The 16,437-nt window shown below is 55.1% G+C and overlaps 8 protein-coding genes across 8 annotated transcripts; 2 read left to right on the top strand and 6 right to left on the bottom strand.

Annotated features, from left to right (window-relative positions):
- Window positions 1-37: 37 nt before the first annotated feature.
- BBK36DRAFT_1141711 (acyl carrier protein) lies at window positions 38-960 on the bottom strand (the record flags this gene model as incomplete). Its single annotated transcript, XM_024893473.1, has 4 exons — window positions 38-84; window positions 179-308; window positions 385-402; window positions 730-960. 4 exons carry the CDS (start codon window positions 958-960, stop codon window positions 38-40), a joined length of 426 nt encoding a protein of 141 aa, XP_024749090.1.
- A 1,343-nt stretch (window positions 961-2,303) lies between these two features.
- Window positions 2,304-3,268, bottom strand: BBK36DRAFT_1120385 (NADH-quinone oxidoreductase; the record flags this gene model as incomplete). The annotated part of the gene is made up of 5 exons (XM_024890690.1): window positions 2,304-2,380; window positions 2,437-2,635; window positions 2,710-2,802; window positions 2,886-2,913; window positions 2,994-3,268. 5 exons carry the CDS (start codon window positions 3,266-3,268, stop codon window positions 2,304-2,306), a joined length of 672 nt encoding a protein of 223 aa, XP_024749091.1.
- A 458-nt stretch (window positions 3,269-3,726) lies between these two features.
- On the bottom strand, window positions 3,727-5,493 carry BBK36DRAFT_20526 (hypothetical protein; the record flags this gene model as incomplete). The annotated part of the gene is made up of 2 exons (XM_024897895.1): window positions 3,727-5,306; window positions 5,367-5,493. The coding sequence occupies 2 exons, from the start codon at window positions 5,491-5,493 to the stop codon at window positions 3,727-3,729; spliced, it is 1,707 nt and encodes a 568-aa protein (XP_024749092.1).
- A 1,716-nt stretch (window positions 5,494-7,209) lies between these two features.
- On the bottom strand, window positions 7,210-7,634 carry BBK36DRAFT_1159901 (hypothetical protein; the record flags this gene model as incomplete). Its single annotated transcript, XM_024894242.1, has 3 exons — window positions 7,210-7,310; window positions 7,411-7,532; window positions 7,597-7,634. The coding sequence occupies 3 exons, from the start codon at window positions 7,632-7,634 to the stop codon at window positions 7,210-7,212; spliced, it is 261 nt and encodes an 86-aa protein (XP_024749093.1).
- Window positions 7,635-8,400: 766 nt separating this feature from the next.
- Window positions 8,401-9,352, bottom strand: BBK36DRAFT_1159902 (NAD(P)-binding protein; the record flags this gene model as incomplete). Its single annotated transcript, XM_024894243.1, has 2 exons — window positions 8,401-8,961; window positions 8,987-9,352. 2 exons carry the CDS (start codon window positions 9,350-9,352, stop codon window positions 8,401-8,403), a joined length of 927 nt encoding a protein of 308 aa, XP_024749094.1.
- Window positions 9,353-10,238: 886 nt separating this feature from the next.
- Window positions 10,239-11,117, top strand: BBK36DRAFT_1120171 (NAD(P)-binding protein; the record flags this gene model as incomplete). The annotated part of the gene is made up of 2 exons (XM_024890667.1): window positions 10,239-10,524; window positions 10,597-11,117. 2 exons carry the CDS (start codon window positions 10,239-10,241, stop codon window positions 11,115-11,117), a joined length of 807 nt encoding a protein of 268 aa, XP_024749095.1.
- Window positions 11,118-13,693: 2,576 nt separating this feature from the next.
- On the top strand, window positions 13,694-14,707 carry BBK36DRAFT_1099804 (hypothetical protein; the record flags this gene model as incomplete). Its single annotated transcript, XM_024889141.1, has 2 exons — window positions 13,694-14,140; window positions 14,243-14,707. Coding segments are annotated over 2 exons (912 nt in total), but the record flags the coding sequence as incomplete, so codon positions are not given.
- A 415-nt stretch (window positions 14,708-15,122) lies between these two features.
- BBK36DRAFT_163908 (protein-L-isoaspartate O-methyltransferase) lies at window positions 15,123-15,979 on the bottom strand (the record flags this gene model as incomplete). Its single annotated transcript, XM_024897749.1, has 3 exons — window positions 15,123-15,266; window positions 15,333-15,811; window positions 15,878-15,979. The coding sequence occupies 3 exons, from the start codon at window positions 15,977-15,979 to the stop codon at window positions 15,125-15,127; spliced, it is 723 nt and encodes a 240-aa protein (XP_024749097.1).
- Window positions 15,980-16,437: the final 458 nt, after the last annotated feature.

Below are 16,437 nucleotides of genomic sequence, written 5' to 3' on the forward strand. Positions count from 1 at the left end.
AGTGGTTTTCCAGAGTCGTCGGGATCGGAAAGCGGATTTAGTGAGCATCGGGCTGGTTGAGGATGTACTCGACGGCCTTGTCAACTGCAAACGCACATGTGTAAGCATACACACACACAACACACACACACTTTTCACCCTGAATGGTTCGGATAGATATTGGGAGGGAGAGTCGTACTGGAGTGGATGCTGTCGGCGTCCTTGTCGGGGATCTCAATGCTAAACTCCTCCTCGATGGCCATGACGACTTCGACGGTGTCGAGGCTGTCGAGGCCGAGGTCGTTGGCGAAGTGGGCGTTGGGCTTGATCTGTGAGAGGGAAAGAAGGCGATGGTGGTTAGATGCATGTCATTCGTTGGGCGGGAGAAGCAGGGTTCGGACGTACGTTGGCGGCGTCGTTGACCTGAAGCGCAGTATCGTTAGCAGACGAGCTTTGAAGGAATGGAAACTTGAGTATGAGAAGGGAGTGGCAGCGCATGACCGAACAATTGCAAATGTCGATGTTTGCACCCCGCTCTGCTTTTCTCCCCCGCCTTCGCATCACGACTTTTCGGACATCTCAGCCTCGCCCATCCATTGCGCAGCTCTCTTTTCTCCCACACAATGTCATTCCGTAGGATCCACAGACAATCTCCCCTCCAAGGCCCCGTTTCAACTGTAGTATCTCCCCCTTATCCCCCAACCCCCCCTCATAAACATCATTTACAGCGCAGGGGAGCAGAGTCCTTACCTTGTCGAATCCCTGCAGCAGGCTCATGATGCGGCCCTCAACCTCCTCCTTGTTCAGGCCACCACCGGCGCTGTACATGCGCACGCCCATGACGCTCTGGACGCGCAGGGGAGCGGCAGCGGCGGCCACGGCGCGGGGAGCAGCAAAGGCAGCTGTTCTTCGGATGGCGACGGGTCGGGCGACGGCGCGGACGGCCGAGGCGGATGTGCGGAGGACAGCAGTGCGGAACATCTTCGGAGTCTTTGTTATTAAGAAAAGAAATTAGGAGGAGAGGTGAATCAATTGGGGGGAGGAGGGAGTGGGAGTCGTCGAGTTGTGAGTGTCGTTGGCGGGTTTTTTTGGTGACGGGTTCGGATTTGATGTCGGCGGGATGGATTAAATTTCTCGCTGGCTGGCTATTACTCGGTCTTTTGCGGAGTGGAGGGAGCTGCAGCTGGTGCCGGCTTGAGGGTACAAAGGTACATACTTCTGTGCTTGGAGAACGGGATGGAGGGGGATGAGGAGTCACGTGAGATGAATCAGCGGGATTGAGGGGCTTGCGATTGGGTGGTGGAATGGCAGCATTTGATGTTTGTGAACGCCATGATGGTTCAAGGACGTGTAAGAGGGTTTGATGGCTGCTTGAGAAGTGACGATTGTGAGATGGGGTTTGCTGCTCTGTCTTCTGTTCGATGATTACTGGCCTGGGGGTGAAGCTTCATTGCGTTTCTTGAGCTATAATGCTGGGTTTGCTTGCAACGAAGGCGCTGAATGTGTGAACATGCACGCCAAACGGTCACGAGCATCTCCTACAAACAGCCGTTTGCCTAGCAAATCGCGGTCAAATACGTCAATCGAGCACCTTTTTGAGGATCTAGGCCAAGGTCATGCGAGAAGATGGCAAATACACCTGCCTGAACACATCACGACCATGCCTAAGCATATAAAGAGCCCCCCCCAGGTCCTCCCATCGAAAGCTGTTCTTCCGATTCTTCACCATCCTTCCAAACTCAGTCTTCAACCAAATTCAAACAAGCTCGACATGAGAATCACCATAGGCGTGATGATGCGCCTGATATACCTGCTGCTAAAGCTTTCCTACCACATCAAGAGGAAGAAGCGGAGAGACGAGTCCGCAGACGATCGTTCTTTGCAAGATGGATCAGTTGCCCCCGATGACCATGGCGGGCAAGATTGCTTCCGAGAGGGCTTCATTACCCCACATGAGGCCGGCAGAAGGGGAAGCATACCTACCACGGGATCGTCTTAGGACAAAATAACCTCGGGTAAGCAGTATGGGTGCAGTATGGGTGCAGTTGCAACACGCTGCCTGACTATGTTCACGACATACTAATACCCTACCGCAACTGCGCAGTTTCGATGCACAACTCGCCGCTTTCCTCTTCAAAGGTAGTCAGCATAGCCCCTATATACTTGGATTCAACACGGCCAGAAAGGTTCACAGAGTCTGACAACTTGAATCAATGGCCTTTTCGTTGTAGCGCCTAGTTATGTACAAGCCTCTTCCTCACGCCTCTTTTGATTGCATCTCCGCCCACATCATACAGAATTGAATTAGGTTCTTTGCGTAGTCTTTATCGGTAAGGTGAATCAGCGCGAATGGCGGCAGCGAGCTCAGGCTCCCACTTGTCTCCGTTGGATAACAGCTTCTCTGTATTCTGTGTCAGCATGGCATTCATCATCCCGGGGCATGGCATCGAAACCCACCCTTGTTGTACAGCAGCTCTTCTCTGGTCTCCGTGGCGTACTCGGCGTTGGGAGACTCCACGATGGCGTCGACGGGGCACGACTCCTGGCAGAAGCCGCAGTAGATGCACTTGGTCATGTCGATGTCGTAGCGGGTGGTGCGGCGAGAGCCGTCGGCACGCTCTTCGGCTTCGATGGTAATGGCTTGGGCAGGGCAGATCTGTCATTCGCAAACGCTGTCAGTACGCTTCATCCCTGCGCATGCGCTCTCATGATTGGTGGGGGTATTCTTACGGCTTCGCAGAGCTTGCAGGCGATGCATCGCTCTTCACCGGAGGGGTATCGTCTCAGCGCGTGCTCGCCGCGGAATCGGGGGGATATGGGGCCCTAAGACGACTGTTAACCGGGGCTCAATGGCGCAGAGTGACCGTAATTGGGATATTGAGCTCATCCCGGCGCAAGCTGCGTACCTTTTCGAACGGGTAGTAGATGGTGTAACTGCCGCCCCTCAAGTCAGCATTTCCGCCTTTGACAAAAACACCCCAATCGTCCATCCTCAACTGGGCCGGTATACGTACGGAGGTCGGAAGAACTGCTCCAGTAGGACATACATTCCCCTGGCCATCTCGGTCATGAGGAAGTACTTGCCCAGCCGGTCCAGCAGGCTGTCCTTTTCCCACACCCACTCCATCGGCTTGCTCGTCCGGAAGTTCTGGGGCGGGGGTCCCTTGGGCGTCGCGTAGCCTCGCTGCTGCTGCTGCTGGTAGAACGAGGGAGAGGCGAGCATCCTCGTGGCCATCATGAGCGAGGCGGACGAGGCCGGAGCTCGAGCCAGCTGGCGCTTGGCCAGCATCGAGACGGCGAGGGTCGGGGCCATTGTTTTGTCGTCGGGATCTTCGCTGGCGAGACGATTGACAAAGTTGGCCCGAGTTGCAGGACGGGGGCGACGCTGGTTGTTCGTCGATTCGGAGGTGGGAGGCGAGAGACCTTTGGGCGACCTGGACAGGCTCTTTTGCCTCTGTTCGGAACGGAACGCCTTAGTGCTTTACTGCGGGATTACATTGCTAGGCCAGTGATTGGGCGATGGCTGCTCGTGACATGGCACGTGATGCCTGATCTGCTATGACGCCAGCTCTAATTGCTATGCTCATCTTCTACGGAGTATGTACCGACATGAACCCCATCATCTACCTAAACAACAGAAAAGAAGAAAATATCAGATACATAGAAACAAACAACATTATAAGCCCATTACGCGTTAATCATGGCAAAACCACCTCGATAAATCAACATCCGCATCGTCAATCCCGTTCAGAAACTCTTCTCCCAGGACCCCCACCACACGCCCATGTTGGCCGCCACCAGCAGATCCAGCATCTTCAGCCCCTCATGGTAGATGATGAGCTTCCCCAGCTTGGCCCGCGTGCCGCGATTGCCTCCTCCTGCTCTCTCGCCGCCAATGTTCAAGTCGAACGGTGACATGACATCGTCATCGTCTCTGTAGTCAGAGCGGTCCATGGCCGACTTGATGATTTTGCCGAAATGACCCAGGCGGTTCTCACCATCGCCTTTGGGCGAATCAACCGTGGGAAACAGATCGGAGCCCGGCAGGTTGAAGCGCAGCTCGCTGACGACGGCCGACGTGGACTTGGACGGGTTGGAATCGGGGACCAGCGGGTTAAAGGCTCCAACTTCGCCCTCGTGGAGGAAATGGTAGCACAGCAGGCTCCGGCCGCCATTGCCCGTGCGAAACTCGCATCTGCCGCCCCAGGGGCTCGTAAAGGTGTACCCCCGCGGCTTCATCTTGTCGGGTCGTGAAGATGTCGGCGACCCGCTCTTGTTCTCTCCCGAGCTAAACGAATTGACCGAGGCCTCGCTTCCCTCTCGGTTGTGCGCCTTCTTCCGCACTGCCTGCCCGACCTGGTGGAACTTGGATCGCATGGCAGAGCCCAGGCTTCGCGAGTAGGCCATGGTGACCTGTCGATAGAAATTGTGGCCGTCTTGCGAGCCTGCCATGTCCGCCAAGGATCGATCGGCATCCATGCTCCTCCTAGGACGCATAGCGCTCGACGGCCTCGTACGGAACTTGGCGTATCCTGCATTCTGAATATGTATGTCGATGGATGGGTGCTGCGGAGGGCGTCGTTCTGGCGAGGTTGATAGATATGCGCCAGACTGCCCGGCCTCCCCAGCCAGGGGGTTCTCGTATGATAAGATCTTGCCCACATTCCACTGGTCACCCCTGACTGGATCCCTTCTTATGAGGTCCAAGGTGAAGGGTGGCGTAGACGAATCGGTGCTCTTCAAAGGAGACAGTGAGCGGCTCTGTCTTGTATGGCCGGCGATATATGCTCCGTCTCTGGTTGGATCCCTAGATCGCGCCGTTTCGTCCATGGAGAGTCGGCTTTGGGCAACATCACTCTGCTGCCTTGGCCCGACGGGCTTGCGTCTGGGAGCAGCTGCGCGTGGCTGCTGAGGCGCCAGTTGGGGATTCAGCTCGGAGGAGCTGTCTGAGAGTCCCAGCCCTGAGTCTTCGAAGCGTCTAGGAGGCAGCGGGGGCGCATAGTCGGCGTCCTGCGCGTTGAAGGGTGCACTGAGATCATTCGGAGGCCCCCGCGATGGGTCACCGTGTATGCTTGGGGGATACTGTAGCTGATCCCCTTGTATCGAAATCTCCGGGGCTTGGGACGAGACGCCAGGCACCGGCTTCCGGGCAATATTTCTCGTCATATAGCTCTCCTCGCTTGATCTGCCTTGGGACTCGTCTCTCAGTGGCTGGGGGGCGTTCATGCCCAGCATGGGGAGCTCGAGATGAACATAGTAGAGACTGCTGTTTACATCTTCGAGCGTGACATTTTTGAGCCGAGGTTTGAAGGTTGAAAGAATGACGTCTGGAGTTTCACATTGTTAGGATTTCACTTGGTAAATGACGGTATCTTGACTGCAAATACCTCTGACGCCCGGGACTCTGGATATATAGAGGGTCAAGGGCTGCTGTATTTCTTCTGACGGATTTTCTGGATACTGGGGGGGATTCGCCGCCAGCAGATTCAGATGGGCGAGTGACTGAGCCTCCATGATGGGTGAAAAGAAGGGGGTTTGTTTTTTTGTGGCGTTGATACGCCTTTGCTGGGGAAAAACGCCGTGATGCAGGAAACCAGACCGGAGAAACAAGGTATTTCTATCTGCTTCGCTCAAAGAATGGAGGCTACTCCGCTATGCTTTGTTTGCGCTATCAATCATGTGGCTGCAGTCAAGACGAGCATGACCACGATGCTTTTCTCGGTCCCCTTTTTCCGCCTATGAAGAGAAATCCGAGGGTCGTATGCAAGGATTGTGCTGCAGGTTCAAAGGATCCGATGCGGATATCTAGGGACGGGGACAAGAAAAAAAATGGCTAATGGCGGCTAGGCGTAAGCCGACGAGATTGATGACTGCCAATTGCCGGTTGAACGAGTACCTGAGATCAAGACGCAGATCTGGACGCAAAGAAGGACAAAGGAACTTGATGCATCAAGATGCTTCGCAGACAACGAGAGGCTTTCGAAACCTGCACGACGATAGGTCTTGTGATTAAACGACAGACGAGACGAGACGGAAGACGAGGATGTTTGCTCTCTCAGATTTCTTGGCCCATCAGATGTGTCCCTGGCATTTGTTCTCCTGATAAAAAGAAGGCTGAAATGAAGTTGCCTGACTAGAGCCCCCCCAAGGAGAGAGTGAGAAGCAGCTGAGGAAAAAATGACAACGTCACCGCACCGGGGCTGTGTCGAGCTTGGCCCAGCCCGGTTTTTCCTTTGTTTTAATTTTAGGGGGGAAAAGTTGCTGAGATAAAACCCGGTGAGTGAGCCGATAGGGTGAGGGGAGCTTGACCTGCGAGCCCTTTCTGGAGCGGGATGTGGGTGATGAGGCGTCAGCTGTGACGAACGGGGGCGAAGCTGAGAGGGAGGAATGAGGTTCCGTCAGGTTGGAAGGGAACACGTATGCTGGATGTTGGTGTTTGATATTGGGAGTTTGGTGTGTTTGTTGTCGAGTCAAGTGAGTGTTCAGGTTGTCTGTTGTCTGGTAATAGCTTGTGGCGATGGCTTAGTGGGCGAGTCAGTGGTCGCGTGTTGGGTGGTGATGCAGCGGCACAGTGTTGACGGCACTATATAGATGCGAGGAAATGTGTTGCAGCGATACAGTGTTTGCAGTAGATGTTGACTGTATTTTACGCCCGGCTGTTAGCGGACTGCGCCGATCGATGCCTGACCCTGGAGCTCTGCCCTGTTATTCTATGGACCTGCAGCTTGCCTCTGCTTCCAAATATAACCTCCAACCTCCTCTCGAATGCTTCATCATCCTCAACTCTGGTGAATCGCCAACTCGCGCACATTCCCGTTCCCAAAATATCCTCAAGTCCGGACCCGGTCCTCCATCCCCCCGCCCTCTGATTCCAAGCATGTCATCAGCAGAGCCGTGCCAATCACCAGTGTAAGGTATGCAATAAATACCGTTATGCAGTGCCCATTTCATCTGCTGCCGTTGCTGCAGGTGTGCAGCATCGGGCTTTGCAGCATACAAAAATAACTGGCGCGTTACATTGAAGCCTTTTCTTTCGTTTTGTGATCTTGCTTGAACTACGGTGCACCAGAGCCTAATTTAAATCTACCGTGCCTGTTTTCTCTCTTCTGCAACGCCCGCGGAGCATCCATGATACAGCATCGCACGCAATCAAGTTCGGTTGGGGGCTGTACAGCCTCCTACGCTGATACGATATCGGACCTGAACTCGCTCTTTCTCGTCGCCTACTATCTATGGACAGTCTGTGGCCGTGGTGGTGAATGGGAAGCCGGTATGGCAGTTCCAGCACGGGCTCGACGTTGCACAGGCGGTGACGGTCTGCGTGACGACGCCTGCGGCCTGTGAGCAGCCGCAGGGAAGAGTGACCAGATCTGGTATGGGAGCGTCAAGGCGATGATTTCATGCGCAGCTGAGTGAGCATGACTGACTTACTATCGATGATGCAAAAGTCGCTGGAGCAGTTGAACTTGCAGCCGTTGCTGGTGCCCGGGCGAGTGGTTATCGTGACGGTTGGGACACAGCTGATGAGAGCATGGGCTCTGGATAGGAGGCATCTGTAAGCATGCTGGGTTAGCAATACCAGTGCTGGCTCATCGGGTATCAATGCAGATGGCATACGATGCGAGGATGAGGACGATGCTGGAAGCGAGCTGCATTCTGATGAGTGCGACGGACTGAGTCGACTTCAACCTCGAGCAGCATTTACGTGCATGAGGGAAGTCCTTCTTCAAGAGAGAGAGCTTGGCTTCGCTAAATGCCCTTCATGACAGCTGAAATCCGTCAAGACTCTGGTGGCGTGACAAAGTCCCGTCGTGAGTTAGCTGCAAGTCTCAGTGGTGATGTGAATCACGCTGATAGGCTGGGTGAAGGCGTCGATTGAGGGCTGAAAGGCTTGGCGATGCGAGACATGAGGGGTGCGGTTGTGATGAGATGTCCTCTGCCGCTTCAGACAAAAGGTTGCCCAGGGCGATTCTTTGGGTCAAGATAAGGTGAAGATGATGATTGTCTGCAAACATTCACCCAACGAGTGTCAACTTGTGAGCATATACCCAACCGGCATCAACCAAGCATCCACATCGTAAGTTAGAAGCCAGTAAAGCTTGAACCATCTTCCGGATTAAAGATGATGTTAGCCAGATTCAACATCTACATGTATATTGCGGCTGAGGCTAAGGCTGCTGCATACGAACACTCACTTGATCTCTGCATGACAAGGTATTGTCCAGAAAGAATCGGGTCTTATGTAGCCAGGCGAGAGAAAGACGGGATTGGGAGTTATACGACTTGAGAGTGTGGAACTGTCGCCCCGGAATGAAGCCCAAGATCAGGGTCCCTTGCCTCAGTCCATGCTTTACATGTCTTTTGGTGTGATCGAACGTCTATTTCTCCCATAACCCATTGAACATTTACATAGCGCCCCCATCATGAAGTCTCGGCTCGATACGCAGCGACCACCTCAGCCACCACGTCCTCCAGCTTCTCATCCTCCAGCCCCAGCAACTCCATGGCAAACCCCTCCCGCTTCGTCCAGTCCGCATCCAGCGCCCCCAGCACAAAGACGACATCCTCAACCGCGACCAGAACAGCCTCCTCGTCGTCGCTGTCCAGCCTCTTCCGCGCATCCTCCAGATACGCCCTCGAGTCCACATGCCGAGCGTGCCACTTCTCCCCCATGGCCTTCTCCAGCGCGGCCAGGACCTCCAGCTGCGTCGGGTTGAAGCTCTGGACGTAGATCCTCCGGTTGCTCGTCTGCTCCGCCCTCTGCAGCACCCTGACCGTCGCCTCCGCGATGCGCCTCAGCGTCGACGCCGACGCCCTGACGTTGCCGCCGTCCAGGATCTGCGCCGTCCTCGTCGCAAGGTCAAAGTGCAGCAGCCCGTCCCACAGCCCGTGGTCGAAGAAGTGCCCGCACACGAGCGCCGTCCAGGTAAACGCCGAGCCGGGCCGCGCGGCGAGTTCCTCGCACCGCTCGCGCACCAGCGTCTTGCGGCGGTAGAGCGGGAGATACTCCTGTGGCTTGGGGTCGGCGGCGTCGCAGCTTCCGAAGTCGGCGGGGATGAAGCGCCGGACGCCGGGAGCAGGCCTCGGCGAGGCGGAGGTGCTGGTCGCCCTGGCCGAGGGGGAAGGCGGCGATGACGGCGTCCTGGCCGGCGAGGGCGGCGGTGAGCTCGTCGACGGCGAGGTCGGGGCCGACGATGATGCGGGGGATGGAAGCCGAGGCGGAGGCGGATGCGGAGGAGGAGGAGGAGGAGGAGGTTGAGCGCTGGAGGATGGACACGTCGAAGCAGTTTGCCTGGACGAGGGCGGCGAGGATGACGGAGCCCAGGGTGCCGTTGGCGCCCACCAGGCAGACCTTTTTGATGGGGGACGCCATGGATGGGTTGTGTGTGGCGTGTTGTATGTTAATGGCTGAGTGAGTGACGAGTGACGTTCACGTGTGTGCATGAGAGCAGGGGAATGTGAGGCTCGACAAGAGGGCCGGGATTGGGATCGCGGGGGCGGGGTCCAGGGTTTCGGGGACGAGGGCTATATCCGGCCATGATGTTGGATGTTTGCGAGCGTGAATTGCACTTGTCGTCGATGAGATGAAGAAAGGAAACAGAAATGATGAGTGAGGTTCTGGTCAATATGAACAAATAAGCAGCAACGAGCAATCTCAACTCGAAACTCAGGCAACGCCGTGCTTTACATAAGGCCTCACGCAAAGCTCACATGCAGGCACCACACAAGCCTGGAGTTTACGCTTCGGCTCCGAATGGCTTCACCACCCCTCCGGAACTCCAATTCACAAACGCCGGGTAACTCTGGCCGCGATTTACCCCCACAATTTAGAGCGAGAGCGAAGCACGGAATTTCTCGGCTGTCCGAGGGCGGAAATGGCGCATTGACGATGGCATGTTTCGTCGTCGATTAACCCCGGCTGGTGCCTGAGCTGAAGTCCGGAGTCGGGTCGAAAAAAGAGCCCCGTTTCATAGGATTCATGGGCGTAAGGGGGGCGTTGGCGATGGTGTTTTGGGAGGATGATGATGGAATGTTGATAGAATAGGTGGCAGTTCATGCTTGGATGCGTATTTGGAGGCGTATTTGGATCCATGTAGCAAGGTCGACGGCTATATAAGTCCACCAGCATCTACACCTCGATGGCATTCATCAGCCACACACAGCAAGACTCAAGCTCACTTACACCATCAACTCAAACATTCATCCCAAAGCAACCAACCACTGACACCACCACCCGTCATCATCTTCGCAACACCACAATGGCAGACAAGCAAATCCTCCTCATCACCGGCGCCAACACCGGCATCGGCTACGAGGCCGTCAAGGCCCTCCTGCGCTCCTCCAAGCCGTACCGCATCTTCGTCGGCAGCCGCACCCTCGAAAAGAGCCAGAACGCGATCGATGCCCTCGTCAAGGAGTTTCCCTCCTCGCAGAGCACCCTCGAGCCCGTCGCCATTGAGCTGGAGAGCGACGAGTCCATTGCCAAGGCGTTCGAGGTCGTGAGCGGAAAGGTTGACCATATCGACACTCTCATCAACAACGCTGGTTCGTTTTATTTGTTCTCTCCCGACACATAATATTCTATACATGAGAAACTCAGCTAACACAGTGAAACAGGCGCAGCATTCGACACCCCAGACTTTGCAAGCGACCTCGCCAACGCCCGGACAATCTTCAACAAGGCGTTCGACGTCAACGTCACGGGAACCCACATCGTGACGGCCACCTTCGCGCCCCTGCTCATCAAGTCCGCCTCGCCGCGCCTCCTCTTCCTCACCTCGGGCCTGTCGACGCTGGAGGCGCACTCGCGCAGCTTCTACCCGGACTGGGCGCCCAAGCCGCAGGCCGGCTGGCCCAAGCGCGGCGTCATCGCCAACCTCGGGTACAAGAGCAGCAAGACGGCGCTCAACATGGTGATGCTCAACTGGCACTGGCTGCTCAAGGAGGACGGCGTCAGGACGTTTTGCATCAGCCCCGGGTTCTTGGCCACGGGCCTGGGGGGCGCTCCGGAGATGCTCAAGGCCATGGGGGCGGGCGATCCGGCCATTGGGGGGGAGTTTATCAGGAGGGTTGCCGAGGGGGAGAGGGATGCTGATGCAGGCAAGGTCGTGACGAACCATGGCACGCAGCCGTGGTAGATGATGCATATGTGGCTGGCTGTTGTTGACTGTCAGTGATAGGTTTGTCAAGGGATGTATGATAAGACTCTACTTTACTTTTCCATGCAGTATCAACCACATTATCCCTTGAACTGCTGGGGGCAAGCCATGGGAGATTTTTTTGTAGATGGAGGCTGTTTTGAGTGGTTAGTGACCGGGTGTTTCAAATGAACGTCAATCTGCTCTACCTTTTCATGCTCGCTCACCAGTTTATCCCAATAACCGCCGGGGAGGAGGAGCCCCCACCCGCCCGCGGTCCTTGATCCGCCCCTTGGCCCCAGATTCTGGGTACTGGAGTACTCGTGGCGGTCGGCGGCGCTGGAGAGGAGGGCTGCTCTGGCGAAGCATCCTTGGCTGATTCTGAGGCAGCACGCTCTGCTGCCCGTGCTGTCTCGTCGGCATAGGAGAGAGTGGGTTTAGTGCCATCTCCCCAAGTTATGACCAGGCTTTGAGAGTGGACATTCGTGGTTTTCTGTTCTCTAAACCTTGACAAATGAAAATAAAGAGAGAGAGAGAGAAGTCGTGGTGTGCGTTGGTGATTGTGTGTGCGGTTGTGATTGTGTGTAAGTATGTATAAGATGGTTATCATCAAGAGCTGGACATGGGGGATATGAGCTTTGTTAAATAATTTTGGAAACGCTCTCTTTTTTCCCTCATTCTCTTTTGGTTGTTCTTGTTTGTTGGGGAAGGGGGCATTTGACTAGACCGGGACGGAGACATTTCAAGAAAGGCGAGTTGTAGAGTTTGAGTCTATTCATATGCTTAAGCTTAGAGCTCCTAGCGGCTCTACCCTGGACGAAGCCATCTTAGCAAGAATAGTATCTCTGCCTTCTCGTTCGGCGAGATTGTGATAACAGAAACTCTAGCTAAATGTTGCTGTCTGGATGATTTGAGTAATCTGCTTGCCCTGAAAGAGGTGTAGCAGATTGGGAGGAAAGAAGTCATATCTCCTGTGATGTCCCATGGACTGTTTGGTCGCTTGAGAAAGCTTTCGCATCAGGAGATTGTTCAAAGCTACCGGTATGTGACGATACACTTCTCAATGTATCCGGGTTGGGAACATGGCGTGTATGGTGAAGCCAACAGGACGCTGAGATGAACCGGTGAACGAGGAACGTCAAGTGAGGGGAGCCAATTCAGCTCTATGAGAAAAGTAACCTTTTTTTGAGTTTCTTTTTTACCTTGGGCACAATAATTCGGACCATGTCTAGATTGCAAATTGCTTCTTTAGGACATGTCTGGTGTAGATGATGCGGCGTTGCGATGGGATGTTTACGAAGAATGGTATTCCTACAGCAAAGACTTTCGCATGGGCATAGCGTAGAGACCAAAGAGGTAAAGACAATTCATGAGAACTTTCACCCTGGAAACTTGAGTGATATAGTGGCAACGGGCGAGTGTCGAGATTCCGAAGAAATCAACTCGGATGGAATCACACGTGTATAAAAAGTATGTTCACATATCAATGCTACAGATCCGCCAACTCCCACCTTGTCACTTCATCTCCACAGCCCATAGAACAGGACCGGAACAAAAGGTGAGTAGATGTGTTTTCCCCGCGAGAAAATGCTCAGCTTAGCACACGATGAGCCTTTTGAAAGTCCAGCGCTACAAGATGACCCTAGTTTCGTTGAAGATGGCAAGGCCAAACACGATCCATCAATCCTCACAGACACTTTCTCACATCAAGCGAAGAGCAAACCGCATGTCTCCATCTCCGGAATGCTATAGTAACCCCCCCATCGTCGTCTCAAAACACGAAAAAGTCGCGGCTGGCGAGATTCCTTGCTCGAGCAGCATTCCTATCCCTTTTGCCTGTCCGCATGGCTGGGGCCGTAATGCAACAGCCCCCAGCCTCGCCCCCTCCCCCCCCTTTTTTTTTCCCACACAATGACTACATATGTCTCAGCTTGACCCTTTGAGACCAACCAAAAACGCGGTAAAAGAACTGTGCTCTTCTGAGCTGAACATACCTTTTGGGGCCAGACATTTCGGGTTGGTTCCTGACTTGTACATAAGTGTTTCGTGCCTTGAGGTGGCATGTTGGATGTCGCATGCCATTCTGCGCGCATCCCCGTCTCTTGCTGTCCCTCCACATATACGGAGGGGACAAACACCAGCACAGCCTTGGATTCTCTGCCCTTCTGCGTGGGTACAGCGTTGGTGCATGGTATTTACCTGCCCTCCACTCAGTCCAAAGACTGGAGTTTCTTCGCCGCGGACGAAAATAGAGTGTTGGTTGCGTGGTATTTCCGTGATGGAGCACATAGCCCATGTGAGGGCCATACATTCCCAGCATGTAGTCCACCAGTCCATGTTGTTGTTTCCGTGCCCAAGTCTGGCTACGCATCCCATAGCGAGGTTGGAAGAAACATGGATGTATATAAACTTGGCAAACATGCTCCTCCAGAATCGAATCAAAAAAAAGCTCAGCTCTCATCTCACCCCAGGAGTCCTTCGTTCAAGCAGAGCACATAAAATCATCACACTCACAAACAACCCATCACCCACCTTCGTTTGTTTTATTGCCCCCATCATCATCATCAACAACAAAAATGTCCCGCCTCCTCCTCCTCACAGGCCTCCTCGCCGCCAGCGTCGCCGCCCAAGCCGACCACGCAGCCCCGGGCTTCAAATACATCGGCTGCGTCGAGGCCGAGCCCCCGGCCTTTTCCTCGTGGAAGACCGCCACGGACCTGCCCGCCTCCTTCTCCGCCGAGCAATGCCAGCACGCGTGCCACGAAAAGGGGAAGTACGCCGCCCTGGACGGCGCAGGAGGCTGCCGCTGCTACCTCTCCGATGATGATGGCACTAGCAAAGAAGAAGAGCCCAAGTACAATGTCATTGACGAGTCGGTTTGCCAGATCCCCTGCGCGGCGGCTGGTGGGTTCTGCGGAGGCCCGGATTGTCCTGTTACGGGAAAGAAGCGGTATAGCTTGTATAAGAAGGAGTACGAGGATGATGCGTGCGAGGAGGAGCACGGAGATGACAAGAACAAGGACGTTGGCGGCGGCTGGGACCGGAAGAACGATGAGCACGGAGACAAGAGCGCAGACAAGGAACTTGGAGACAAGAACAAAGAGGAGCACGAAGACGAGAACAAGGACATTGGCACCTGGAACTGGAACAACAAGGACAAGGAAGACCCCGCCACGAAAACGACGACGGAGATCAAGACGATTACGTCCTGCCCCCCCGAAGTCACAGACTGCCCTCTGAGGGCTCACGACAAGGGCATCGACACGCCGCCGTTCTCCCCCATCACGAAGCACCAGGCTGCCTCGTCGGCCGAGCCAGCCACGCCCTCCCATTCTGAGCCGGCAAAGCCGGAGTGTGATGGCGAGCACTGCAAGAAAAAGCCCGAGTGCGATGGCGAGCACTGCAAGATCACTGCTACTACTGCTGCTGCTCCCATTTCTTCTCCTCCTTCTTGGTCTTGCCCTCCCGGAGGACCATGCGTCAAGCTTGTTACGGACTCTGCGCCCACGCACCCGAGGCCTACGAACGGTGGCGTGGTCCCTACCAAGGTGCCGGTGACGATCAGCGGGGCGGTTCCTCGATATGAGGCTGGTGTGGTGATGGCGGCGGTTATGGCTGTGTTCTGGTTGTGAGGCGGTTTGTCATGATGAATTCATGTCGGAACTGGTTTTGCACTGAAAAATTGAGCATGTAGTTTGTGGAGGAGACGAGGAGAGTGGTTGATACACGCACGTTTCGAGGCGTTTGAGGGGGCCTGCGTTAGATTGTGATTTTATGAGACTATATACGGTAATGGAACAGTTTGAAAAAAGGCTAGATGTTATGGAAGCTTGGACAGATTAATTTGTTGGAAAATATCTGATTGTTCAATCCCAGTCTTTTGAGCGAATGGGATTCAAGTGACGATAGCTCAGGGAGATGCGCGTCCTAACTTACATTGCAACTTGCGAGGAGAATCCAGAAATAGCAAACCAAAGGCAAAGAAAAAACAAACGTTGCATCAAACCTCACCTTTTGGGGGCGTCCGTCAAGGGCACGTAGCGCACCCCAAAGAGCTTCTTCTTCGTCACGTTCCCGGCCTCGTCCTTTTCGATGCGCCACACGCTCTGATCCCACCCGGAGGCGTCGTCGTCCACCGGAATAAACATACTTTTGACGGTCCCTTGTCAGCACCAATATCAGAAGGAGAAAAAGGAGATGTGCGGAAAAGCTCACCATCCCGGCGCCTTGAGCTGCTCCAGCAGCGGCGCATGCACCTCCTTCGCCGCGGCCCCAACATGAATCACATCCCACGCCGTCCCAAACTGCTCCTCGCCCGGCCTCGCCGCCTCGCGCCACCCCAGCCGGCCGTCCCCGAGCACGAACTTGGCCCTGCCCTCGTCGAGCAGCCGCCTGCCCTCGTCGCTCTTGCGCATGTTGGCCTCGCCCAGGTCCCGCAGCTCCCTGATGTGCTCCAGCCCCACGACGAGCCCCCGGTCGCCCACCAGCTCGGCGAAGATGTGCGTGAGGTAGCCCGAGCCGGAGCCGACGTCGAGGACGCGCGGAGCCGGGGACGTCTCCGAGGGGAGCAGCCGGGAGAGCACGTTTTCGATGGCGGAGGCGTGCATGTGGGGGGCGGAGATGGTGGCGTCGTAGCCGATGGACTGGGGAGAGTCTTGGTAGGGCATGGCCGGGGCGTAGTGCCTGCGGTCGACCTTCAAAGCTTTTAGTCAACTCATAGCGTTCTTGAAGACGATGATGAGAAGGAGGAGGCAGCTTGCCTTGAGAAAGGCCTCCTTGACCAGAGGCTCGGTGATGAGGCCGTGCGTCCACAGGTTGGCCACGAGCCCTGCGTTGGAGCTTCCCGAGCACCGCCACGCCATGCTGATGCCTCGTCGAGCCTCGAGTCCGGCTGCAATGAGGACGCAGATGCCGGCTGACTTGACAAGAAAGGAGGGACTGGACAGTCTTGTTCTAGGGAGAGGGAGAGGGAGAAGTGGAGGAGCCAGGTTTCGTTGTCGAGTCAGCGATCAGTCTTATAGGTGAGATGGATGCTGTGAATCGTCAAGATGGCACGTTTACGATGATACTCGGTAAGCGGATACTAAGCAATGAACTGCAACTCGTATGATTTGTAGGAAGAAAAAGTATGATTGAGAAAGATTAGGATAGTGAAGGTATCGAGAGTCCAATGTTCTCAGCCCGGCATGATGTAGGAACGACGTCAAAGGCTCCCTCTCATGAGCTCCGTGCTGACGGAGGTGGTCAGTCCACCAGCTGCTCGAGCTGCTCAAGTACAAGTACTACAAGTACTAGCATGAGACGGGCTGCATGTGTCTGA

The sequence above is a fragment of the Trichoderma citrinoviride genome (genome assembly GCF_003025115.1).
Source record: "Trichoderma citrinoviride strain TUCIM 6016 unplaced genomic scaffold BBK36scaffold_8, whole genome shotgun sequence".
NCBI classification, from domain to species: domain Eukaryota; kingdom Fungi; phylum Ascomycota; class Sordariomycetes; order Hypocreales; family Hypocreaceae; genus Trichoderma; species Trichoderma citrinoviride.